Source organism: Crocodylus porosus, unplaced genomic scaffold, assembly GCF_001723895.1.
Source record: "Crocodylus porosus isolate Cpor-Errol unplaced genomic scaffold, CroPor_comp1, whole genome shotgun sequence".
NCBI lineage: Eukaryota > Metazoa > Chordata > Crocodylia > Crocodylidae > Crocodylus > Crocodylus porosus.
In genome coordinates, this window is record NW_017728943.1 from 64,612,021 (window position 1) to 64,624,567 (window position 12,547).

General features: G+C 38.9%; 1 protein-coding gene across 1 annotated transcript in view; it reads right to left on the minus strand.

Moving 5' to 3' along the window:
- The window catches only part of USH2A (usherin), a 652,515-nt gene that overhangs the window by 403,005 nt on the left and 236,963 nt on the right, over positions 1–12,547 (minus strand). The window contains exons 22-25 of the mRNA XM_019549473.1: positions 8,745–8,871; positions 8,464–8,565; positions 5,375–5,563; positions 4,530–4,660 (exon numbers count right to left, since the gene is read on the minus strand). Of these exons, the coding sequence (XP_019405018.1) occupies positions 4,530–4,660; positions 5,375–5,563; positions 8,464–8,565; positions 8,745–8,871 (549 nt within the window). The remainder of the gene's footprint in view (positions 1–4,529; positions 4,661–5,374; positions 5,564–8,463; positions 8,566–8,744; positions 8,872–12,547) is intronic.

The following is a 12,547-nucleotide window of genomic DNA, read 5'->3' on the forward strand; positions in this document are numbered from 1 at the left end:
GGTCACAAGCTGGCAGAGGGCAGGTTTAGGCTAGATATCAGGAAGCGCTACTTCACAGTCAGGGCAGCTAGGATCTGGAACCAACTTCCAAGAGAAGTGGTGCAGGCTCCTACCCTGGGAGTCTTTAAGAGGAGGTTAGATGAACATCTTGCTGGGGTCGTTTGACCCCAGTATTCTTTCCTGCCATGGCAGGGGGTTGGACTAGATGATCTACTCAAGTCCCTTCCGACCCAGGAAACTATGAAACTGCTTCAACTGTATAAAGCATTTTATGTGGGCTTCATCATAATTGCCTGAAGCTCACTCACTTTTCTACCCAGTGTAATGGCCTTGAGTGACATCATCTTCAGAATGAGATAGTGTTTAAAGCATTCTGAAAGAATTTCAAAGGGGTGAAGATGGGGGGTGGTCCTCAGGCAAGAGTGGGTTCTTTGCTGGTGGACAATGGGGCATGAAGACATGGCGTATACACAATTGTCCTGGTAGATGTCAAGCTGAGATTCCTGAAAGGTAGACCTTAATAGAGATGAAGGAGAAGCTTCCCTGCTTTGAGTGCAACAAGTAGTCAAGAGACCTCCCTCTGCCTGAAGAAGTGTGTTTGTGCCCGAAAGCTTGGAAAGAACATTTTTTCCAATTATTTAGTTAGCCTAACAAGAGATCTCACATCTACCCAAAGAACCTTGTCTACCTATGTCCTTAGACAAACCCAGCTACAACCTACAACCCTGTAACTCAGAGGTTCCCAACCACCTGGTGACAGTCAGATACTGGGATGTGAAGGATTGACTGCTGGGTTGTGGTGTGAGCCCCCTGCTTGGACCCTCATCTGTCCCCCCCTGGCAAACAGCTTCCACTGCCAGTAGTCATGTGCAGGGGTAAAGCTGGGTGGCAGGGCAGCCCCAGGAGGAAGGCAGCTGGCTCTGTGCGCCCCACCCCACTCGTGTGCAGGTCTGCAGTATAAAAAATGTTCAGAACTACTGCTATAAGTAGTCAAGAATTTTTTATATCAAAGCCTAGATAAATATTGGGTTGCCTGTATTAAGAATTCAATTTAGAGAAAACACTTTTGTAATAGATGTTTTCCTGCTATACATCAGGATTTTAAAAGGATATCATGGTACTCATGTAGTCAACCACCATACTATCAGATGAAGTGACATTCACCCTGAATAGAGTATCTGACTATGGTGTACAGAGATCTGATCCAAGTATGTATAATAGGAGTTGGATCAGAGACTGAATCAATATCTGTGGGTAGACCTGCCATTCAACAACAGTTTTGTCTAGTATCGATACCCAAAAAACACAGTCATCCTTATCTTTTTTCATTTTGTAATCAACCTGGAAATCAGAGGGTTCAATAAGAATGAATATCAATATAGAAAGAAAACAGCTGTAACAATCCTGAGCCCTTGCTCTCTCTGGAACAAAAGATTTGGTGTTGACTTTGGAGATGAACAGGTCTGTACCCAAAGCAAGAAGATCAGTTCTTTGATGGACTTTCAGAGTGATCATTTCTGAGTTGCTGCTAACTTCTGAAAAGTGAAAATTTATTGGAGTTATTCCACTTTGGATACAGTGGGCACGTCCAAATGAGAGTGCACAGGCAGGAGCACACATTTTTTCTCCTGGTGTCAAAAAAACCCACCATGCTGCTAATTAGCAGTGCAGCAAATGGGTGTGTATGCATGGTGTCTGGTTTGCAGCACCTCAGACAGGTTTGAGATGCCACAAAACATGCATGCATGCTCATCAGGACACAGTGGCCATTATGCCCAGACCTCAGTGGCTTTCAGACAAAGAAGAGATAAGCATGCAGTTCCTTGCTTATGTTAAAATGCATTGTATTCCCCAAAGAGGTCAATGTGACCTATGTGGCATACACTAGTGTTAATGGTTTGATTCAAACTGGCTGACCCAACTCTACTCCCCAGCCATTTGGCATGGAGCGCTTACTCTCAAATTTCTCTACTTGAATTCCAAAGACAAAGGAAAAGGAATCTCAACACCAGGGAGAAGAAATCCATTGCCAATGATATACAGTGGCACATATCCATTTTAAGAGTTCCCTCTTCAGTACTGAAAATGCATTGGGAGAAGATACTGATTTTTGCCAAGTCAAAGTCATACAAAGCCTGCATAGAGCCCACAGCACTCTTTTTTTCTCCTGCATCCATATTAAAATTCTCTCCTGAGAGAAGGAACATGAATTTTCACTCACCATCTCATAACCCCTGTTTTATGTTCGTGCCATTTTGACTCTTCCAAGAGAAAAAGGGAAAGAGAATATATGTACAGTAGTCATACATCTGCCACATACCATTCTTCAATGAGACTTCAATATTACCTCTTTTTAATGATTGTATTGTTCCACCTATTAGGGTTTCTTTAGAAAGAAAGATGCTGCTGCTTGTAGTAAATAACATATTATAATAAATGGTAATACACAGTGACAGGGGCTACACTTAAAAGAAAAAGGATCAGGTTTGCAAAGTGTGAAGTAATGATTCAAAGAATACCAAAAGAATGAGTCTGCAAAATGGTACCAAGCAAATTGCTCGAACTTCTCAGCTTTTTCACCAATGGAAGCTTATCTTGAATCAGCATCCTAACAAAGGCACAACAGCGCATACACAACATGCTATGCACTTAATTTCTACTCTCTAAAATCTTCTTTTTTTTGTGTAAGTAAATATTCAGGGAAACCTCCTGTTATCCTCATTACGTGCATGAACAGCAAGGACCTGGAAAATGCATTTCTCTATGTAACCCTCCACAGCCTTAGGAATATAATGTTACTGAGGTCAGAATGAGGTTAGATGGAAATGTTTGATTGGAGCCAGGAAGGATGCTAAAAAAGTATTTAATCATACTTTTTGTGTGCATTAATAACCACCTGACTATACCTAACATGACTAAAACTAAAAATTGAAATTAAAGTGAAAAATTATTTGGTTAGCTTACTTTTTACATTTTGTTTAGCTTGTTTTTGTACTGTTTCCCCTCTGTAGTCAGAAGGTCATTTTTCTCCTCTTTTTACAAGTCTTCCACACAACCAGGGAAGAATTTTTTTTTAAACAGGAAAATATGGCTGTAACCCATAAAAATGATCAGAACCAATCATAGTATCCCAAAATTGCTTGTAATTCCAATGTTAGAAATAACTACATTCCAGTTTACTTGTCAGTCAGAAATTACAACTATCTTAGAATCAATACACAGTGGCTTTGTTACTATTTTCTGGTGTATGACATGAGTTTAAACAATTAAAGATGGAAATAGAAAATTGTTAAATATATATAGAGGAGTTAAAATAACAGCTCAGACTAAATATAATAACTGCCTTATAATGCTAGACAGAGTAAACATTAAGGACAACAAAATAATGTTTTCTTTGATACAAGAAAACATACTTCTCAGTCAAGCACACCTCTATGGCCCCAAACCTTAAATACTTGTCATTATGCATAGCATATTCATGCAAGCTGTACCATTGACCCTGTTATTGTACCCATATACAAGCATTTACAGGACTGGGTCTTAGTTTGTACAGCTTTTAATGCAGTGAGACCACGATCCTGAACCCTAGCAAGTACTACAATAGTAAATATTGGGTTGGTGCAACAGAATAAAATTAGTCTGATTTCTAGCACTGAAATGTAATGCATTTTCAGCATTGTGTCTATTTAAAGCAGGGGTTGGGAGAAAAGCAGACAGATGCAGAGGAACACACAGATTGGGCAAAGCCATCTGTTCTGGATGTAAGTCATGCAAAAGGTAGGATCACAATTAAAGCTGAATGTGAGCAGGGATGGATTATGATCACAGAACAAATTCTGAAAGATTAACAACACGTTGGCCTGAGAAGTTAATAAAAACTGGATACATAAGGAAAAATATACACAGTAGAATCCAGATTTTTTCGTATTAGGAGGATTCAGTTTGCCAAATTTAAAAAAAAAAAACCGCTGCAGCTTTTACCTCAAAAGGCACAGCTTTTGTCTGATCAGGTGAAGTACTGATTTCAAAAGCAGAGCCCTTTGACATAAAGCCTTCAGTAAACAGGTGGTACATCTCCATAGTCCTGCACAGGTGTTTGCTGAGGTGGTATATACACCGGGATACACTGCAAAGCCTCATCTTCGAAGAGGGGTCAAGAACCTGCCCATGAGAAGAATCGAGGCTCTATGGTATTCATGTTATGTATGTCAGAATGGTTCAGTACAAAAAGTGTCAGTCATGTTGATGCTTCCTTCATCTAAAACTAAGAATGTAGGTATGTAATATACCTTTATTTTCACTTTTTGGTCCTGAAATCATATACTTGGTGGGGTCTTTTGTCCCTACATTTTAAAGTGTTGTATTGAACAGGATTTGGAAAAGAGAAAAATAATAATACATTGTTTGAAAACACAAACACACACATGCACAAGGGCCTTTGGATAATGATACTGATTTTAGAAGGAGCATCTCATACAAAATACCAATTGCTGTAACAATTATTTGTAAAAATTGATGTCTAAACATACAGCAAGGTAATCTGGTCCTTCTGTGCTGTAAACAAACAGAAGTAATCCATTCATTCGGTCTGTTTTAAACTGAAATGAGATCTCGAAATCCAGTCCACCATGAAAAATATCTGATTGGAGTTCCAGGAACCCTTGAAAGACAAAAAGTAATCATTTTTTTTTCCCCTTTTAAACAAGCAAAATTAGATACTCAAAAGCAAAGAAAGTTATTAAATGGTACATTCATTTGTGAAATTCAGTTAGAAGCAGCTGAGTTGATGTCCAAGGACAGTGTCACTGAGCCTTGTAAGGCCACTTCTTCAGGTGGACCAAAAACCCAAGAAGGAAGCAAAGTGTGGCATGCTTCACTGCCATGATACAGCTTGATATTTTGTGTTGAATAGCAGAATGTGAGCCTTCCCCCTTTTTCAGATGCAACTGGCACCTGCAAAATAATCCCCAGAAGTAAAGATATGAGCTGCTAAAACAGTTTCACTTTTCACTGATTACAATTCATTTTCTGGGCACCAATTCCTCTTGTGGCAACAGATGGCAATTTTAGTCCAGCTGAAAATAATTTTGCAGTGACATAACTAGGGTGGGGTGACCATGGTAGCAGCCCCGGGCACGGACTGGGAGGAGGTGAGGGCAAAGAACACAGGACAGAAAAATATCAACTGCCTCTGCAAAATCATTGCTGCTCCCATGCATCTAGCTGTCCTGGGCACCCAAATGCTTTGTTACACCTCTGTAATTGTATACTTATCAACAGGGTCCTTAAAAAAAGTAGAACAACTGAAATATAGGGGATGTGGAAATTTCTGATTGGGAGTATATTTGATTCCTTATATCATATTGCATTCTACCTTTCCCAAGAAAATGTGCTCCTTCCATGAGGACAGTGGGGCAGCCTTCCCATGTCTGATAAACATTGTTTTGCTCTTCAGCATCCTGCCAATTTAAAGGTTCCCAACTTTCATATGGATTGTGTGTTTTTTTCAAAAATATGTCACTCAGACACCCCACAAAACCTTTCTGGATAATTATTTTGGTTCCTGAAAAAAAAAAAAAAAATAGTCATTTATAAAACAAGCCATACCAAATGAAATAGAGATAGTAATGAATATATAATAAGTTATGAAATAGTAAATATTTTACCTACCCACCCACACCAGTATATTGGTCTCTCAGGGTACATGTAAATACAGACAGAGTAATGTAGATGATAAACAAGTACTGTGCTAAATTTGTGTGCAGGTAGGTACCCATAATAGTATTGTGGCAGCAGCCCACAAATCCCTGGTTTCCATCAGGATAAATTAGTTAATGCTGAACACCATTGCTGATTTAGGTAGGATATTTTTAGTACCCGAGCTAGCTCATTTAAAGCTATTATGAGGTATGCACCATTTTTTTTCAGAGGTCTGTTCCCTGAGCAAACCCAGACTCCAGTGCCTGGCCCAGGCATTAAGGGCAGCCTAGAAGAATGGAGCAGCAGCTGAGGGTATCATAGAGTGTAGTGCTTACAAGAGACTCCTTATGAAATCAGGTCTGTAAAAAGGTTTTACCTTTAAAAATACTAAAGAAGAAAGGGATGCAGTTACTGAAGGGGTAAAAAAATATCTCACAGAAGCCAGTGATGGTAAACCCAGCCTAATATCCTCCAATCTGGGTTTCATGAGTGGAAGAAGCAAAAATGCTACTCTCAATACATGAAACGGGGTAGCCATCACAAGTACATTCTCATTTGGTGTCTCAGAGATCCAGAAATACATGGTTGTTGGGCTATAACAAACCATGCCAGAATTTAAGGGACTGTATACAATCTTTTTCCCTGTTGAAGTCTACTCAGTAACAAAACCAGTTTTTACAGATGTTCCTTTCCAAAAAACTGCTTTTAAGTTTTTATTTTGAATACCTTGTTTCTTAATCTGCACAAGATATTAAGGCAGTCACCTTGGATGACTGAAGCAAGGCTAGAGAAATACACTTTTTTGTTTTCAGCGAACTGAAACAAAACCCCAAAAAGGAGCAGATTTTGTGTATACTAATTTCCTGGATGTGCTTGGGAGAGTTTGTTTTTGTTTCTGATCCTGGTTTACCACAGAAGGACACTTATGGGGTAGTCACAGATTCTGCCATGCTTTCCTAGCCCATCCCCTTTCCGCTGCATTACTGATACCCAGAAGGAATAAGGCTCCACCCTTTGGAGACACAGGAACCCTTTTGTACGCTCCAGTTTTCCTGCTGCTCATTAAGCATAAGAGCCACATTAGGCTCAACTGCCAAGAAGTCCTCTGTAGCCATTGAGCAGGGAGGTGCATTGATTTTCTGTGCTATAATTAAATAAACCCTAATTTTAATTCTCAATACGATGACATAAAGAAAGCCATGGATTCTACTCCATATAGTTGGTAATTTGCTTCACGGTGCCCTAAGTTACAAGTCTTTACCTCTCATAATGCTGAATTAAAGATCTTATAGCTATTGCAAGACTGATATATTCTGTCTCCTGCCCTGGTCAAGTGTGACTACTTGTTACACCTGAGTTTGGCCAGCCCTTTTCTTACCATGCCAACTGGATAAATCATCTTTGTAGTCTATGCTGTTATGCAGTGCTGCTGTACCCTGTTAAGTTGGTGCTGCTTTCCACTCACCATTACTTTGTCTTAATTAAAGTTTTAAGTGATTCAGTTCCTGTTTATTTATATTTTAAGTCCTTAGGAATCCTTATAATGTAAAATATATAATGCACTCATGTTTTATACATATGAAGATACCAGTGCATGAACCTGTACATGTATCTGTTACAAGCTATTAGTTATGAAAAAATGGTATAGGAAATAATACTTTTTTCTTGTTGCTGGTGAATTTAGCCAAACAGCATTTTCTATTGTTGAAAATGCAAATGTAATAACTTTTGTGCAAGTATATAGATCATATAAAACAAGCTTTGTGAAGTAGTAAATACGTCGGAGGGTAGGACAAGGATTCAGAGCAACCTAGACAAATTGGAGGATTGGGCCAAAAGAAATCCCATGAAGTTCAATAAGAAGTGCAAAGTCCTGCACTTAGGACAGAACAATCCCATGCACCAGTACAGACTGGGACTGGCTGGCCCAGCAGAAAAGGACCTGGGGGTTACAGTGGACAATAAGATGAATATGAGCCAACAGTGTGCCCTTGTTGCAAAGAAGGCTAAGGGCATACTGGGCTGCATCGCTAGGGGTATTTCCAGCAGGTCAAGGGAAGAGAGTATTCCCCTCTATTCAGCACTGGTGAGGTCACATCTGGAGTACCATGTCTAGTTTTGGGCCCCCAACCACAGAAAGGACATGGACAAATTGGAGAGAGTCCAAGGGAGGGCTACAAAAATGGTGAGGAGTCTGAGGCACATGACTTATGAAGACAGGCTGAGGAAACTGAGCTTATTTTGTCTGGAGAAGAGAAGACTAAGGGGGGATTTAATGACAACCTTCAACAACTTGAAGGATGGTTAAACAGAGGATGGAGCTAGACTGTTCTCAGGAGTGAAAGATGACAGAATAAGAAGCAATGATCTCAAGATGCAGCAAGGGAAGTTTAGGTTAGATATTAGAAAAACGTTCTCACTAGAAGGGTTACCCAGAGAGGTTGTGGAATCTCCCTTCACACCCTTAAAACCCTTAGGAGAGGTTCAAAATCTTGGATTGACAAAACTTTGAGTGGGATGAGATAACTGGGGATGGCCCCACTTTGAGCAAGGGATTGAACTAGATGACCTCATGAAGTCCCTTCCAACCCTAATTTCCCATGATTCAACAAGTCTATCAGTTATGTCAATTATTATGCATTTAAGTGCTGTCCTCAGGGTCCTAGCAAGCTGTTAGTACATCCCTCAATGCTGCAAGGACTTAAATCAGCCCCACAACAGTGGATTTCAGGGATGTCACATGAATGTCACAAATTTACTCACCTGTATCCTTTCTTAGGATAATGTAATCCTCTGGAAGTCCTCCAACAAAAACACCTGTGTTTTCCCCAATAATGGTGTTGCCACTGGTAGCTAAGGAAGAACCTAAACAAGATTGTATATCACTTACTATGCATTTTTCCAGTAAATCCTCAATTTAATATATAGGCACTGAAGTACACATTAAACAAAGGATTCAGAAAATACTATGCAAAAGGAAGCAAACAAGCAATAACATGGATAGGAATGAAAATACTATAATGTTATGAAAATTAGTTGGTTACCTGTGTACTGCCCATCTACAATGATTTCTCCCAAATCCTGATTTCTTGTAGCAATGATGTGGTGCCAGCTGTTATCATTGTATTGTCTTCCACTATCATTAGCTGGAGTAACTGCCACTGCAGATCCCTTTCAAGAAATTATAACAGAAGGATACCTTGCTAGAATACTATGTAAGAAAAATGTACTCATTTAGGTATTCTTGAAAATTTAATTTCAGAAACATGGCAAATCATCCTGTAATAGATATAGATATAGATACAAGATTTGCAAAAGAATCTCTTCAGTCATGGTACAACTATGTATAAGACTTAATACCAGATACCTTCATCCATTTCCTTTTAATTCCAATTTTAAAATTAGCTTCCGTAAGGACCAAGGAAGGATCCCGTGTAGTTACTTCTAGCAGTTAATAAACCTAACCTAAATCTCAGATTTAAACACCCCTCTACAGCTCCACTAATGTCAGTGAGGTTATAGGGACAATTAGTGATGGCTTCATTTCATCCAGATTTTTTTAAGTTTTACTTCTATACCATTTCAAGAGGAAGCTATCAAATGATTGTGTAACAGACTGTTTGAAATGAGTTTCAAAATTTGTTTGAGGGCCCTGGTCCTATGTCGCAAACCAATATTACATTTTATATTAACTGGGATCATTGTTTCCCATGTTCTAGCTATATAACATTCTCTACAAATACATTTGTTGGGCAGCCTGGTAGAGGCTTGCTCTGTCATTTTCCTTGCTGCACCTGCTCTTTCAGAATAAGAGAGGATGTCATTCTTCAGGACAGTCAGTCCCATACCTTTCAGGAAGGCCAACAATTTAAAAGGAAAAACTGGAAGGTAAAAGTTTGAGACATTATGACTATGTAAGAGGTGCATGCAAAACTATATTTTAATATAATAACTTTTTCCTCAAACTGTATTAAAATAATTTGGGAACACAGAAAGCTTTGAATGAAAAGAAAATTGGGGTGAATTTAAAAAGCTGACTGCCTAATGAGTAGGCAAAATATTTCTAAAACTGTGAAGTCAGAGACAATTAACTGATCCATGTCACACTAAAAATAAAAGGAATTAAAAGCCACACATACACATTAATGCTGTAGGAATAGTAACTACATTATAGGGGCATTTGCTGAAGACTGATGTCTGACTGGCATTCAAGTCATCCAGTAATCACTAGGAGACACAGTCCAGGAGCTTTAATTACTCCTGATTTGTGGGGAGAAATGCTAGTTTCTCCAGGAACAAAAATCATCCTCAGTACAATTCACTTGCCAGGACAGAATATCCCTGTTTCCCAGGCAAAAATTTAACTGTGAAACATGATACTATGCAAGGGCAATAGCTCTTAATAGAGCAAAATAAGCTTTATAACATCTTATACTGATTGAGGACAAGTTTCAGTAGCCTAAATTTCCAACGTCTTCATTTAAAGAAACATTTGTTTTGTCTTAATAACACTACTACTTTATAAAAGTAGTAACCAGTTCAGCACCGTGCAGTGGTAAATAAAAAACCAGCTCTGTAAGCCTCATTCACACCTCTGTTCTTACCTACTCTGTTTTGGTGACCGTATTATACTGATGACAACCTCCTTTTTTTTTTTTTTTTTAATATAATAAAACTGTTAACACAATCCTGCCAAAAATGACTACTTCAGCTTTGATGCTGCATTAGCCTAAAGGAATAAAGTTGTCTCCATTCAAACTTCCTCAGAGGATTATTGGGCAACATACAGAACTGTAGTGTAATACATGTTTTTATAGTTTATTTTTTAATTCTGTGCTGTCATTGTGCATCTTAGTTGTGAGAATACACATTATGTATCTACAGTTACAAAAAACGAGTAATTTCCCATAAGCATATACAGGATGTTATCCCACACAAATCCATGTACCTTTCTTAAAGGTACCTGCATCACAGTATGCAGGCATGGTTTGTATACCAGGATAATAACACAAATTCATATGCACTTACACGCTGACATCCATTTTTCCATATAGTCCTTTTATTGTCTTCTGTCCTATTTCAACATTTTAATATTTTACAAACACACATTTCATTATCGTAGTTTAATAATTAAAACCAGAACTGGTGTCATGCCCAATTAATGTGCCCTGGTAGCATGCCCATTAGTTTTTCCATTAGTGAATTCAACAATACTAATGGGATTACTAGCATGGGATGCTAATTGGGCGTGACATAAGAAACTGGCTTACTTCTTAGCATACCCTTGCTAATGATGAAATTAATGAGCATTTTATTAAATGCTGTCTCATCAAAGTGTACTTAGTTAGCGTTAAAATTATTACAAACGATGCCGCATTCTAAAGATCAGGTGTCTGAATAAGGGGTTCTTCATATTATGTTTGGCAGCATTCTATAGCATCAATAGCCTCATACATCAGAAACTCCTTTGTTTGTAAGCAGTTCAGTCTGGGACAATACAACTGCATTTGCCAACCTTTGATTAATTTTAGAGTTTGCGTTCCACTTAAGGTTTCTATGCTCCATCTTCACCAGAGTGAACTGAAGGGCTCTGTGATCATATCTAAGCATTCCTCTGTAAAACAAGCCACTTCACATTTGGGGAAAAAAAGTCAAATATACAGACTATGGCTGGATTAGTTATGTAAACAATTGCCAAGTTTTAATTTCCAGCTGTTCCCAATAGCCAAAAAATGTCTGTGTATGCCAGTGTTGTTGAAGTCTTAAACTGATGGGCTACCTCCACAACTTGCACTTAACTCCAAAATTTATATACTCAAAACTGCACTCAGCTACAGCTTAATCACAAAAGATCCTACATCCCTGGTTGACTACTTTTCCTCCAGTAAATTTCTTTTCAGTGCCTAAATTTCTGACACTGGGTGTGTGCAGTCACCCAAGCCTTGACAGTGCTGAAGAGGCCAGGCACTTAGCTTGGTCCTGCCATACATAAGCTATGGGGCCCAAAGTTACAGGCAGTCTCAGAATATGTTTATCAGATCAGGCTATATACAAAGTACAGGCAGAGGAGGAAGTGACAGTGCCTCTTCTAATGAAATAATTTAGTGGCTAGTGTGTGGGAGACACAAGAACATACATGATGTCACACTTGATCAAACCACAGGCCCAGCTAGCCCAGTGCTCTGTATCTCAGAGTGGCATAAACAGGATGCTAATGCGATGTGTATTTGTGCTAGTCTTATCCAGAGTGCTTCGTCCCCTGCCCTTTCAGCATATAGAGGCCTAGGAAGTTGTAAATTACAGCCCTACCATCATGTTTCATACCCACGGATGAACTTACCTTGCATGAAACCTCCTTTGAGTCTGGTTAAGTTGTCAGCCTCTACACCACCTTATGGCAGAGAGTTCTATAAGTTAATGACATGCTATATAAAAAATAAAACTTCTTTTGATTAGTTTTAAACCTTCTTCCTAATCATTTCACTGCATGTACTCTAGTCCTAGTATTGAGAGAGGTAGTAAATAGCAAATCCCTGTTTATTTTCTCCACGCTATACATTGTTTTATAGACCCTTATCATATCCCCTTCTATTCAGTTCTTTCCCATGTCCACAAAGAACATTTATCTCTCATCCACAGGAGATAGGGTGTTCTGGGGTAAGGTTCCCTCAATCTCTCCTTTAGAAGCTGTTCTGTTTTCTACTGAGGAGAGAGAATGTTTGAACCTATAGCCAGTAGGAATGAAGATGGGATAGCTAGAGGAACTGATGGTGGAGTCCAGATGGAAATTTGAAGACATAATGGAGATTTCATAGATTTCATAGACATTAGGGCTGGAAGGGACCTC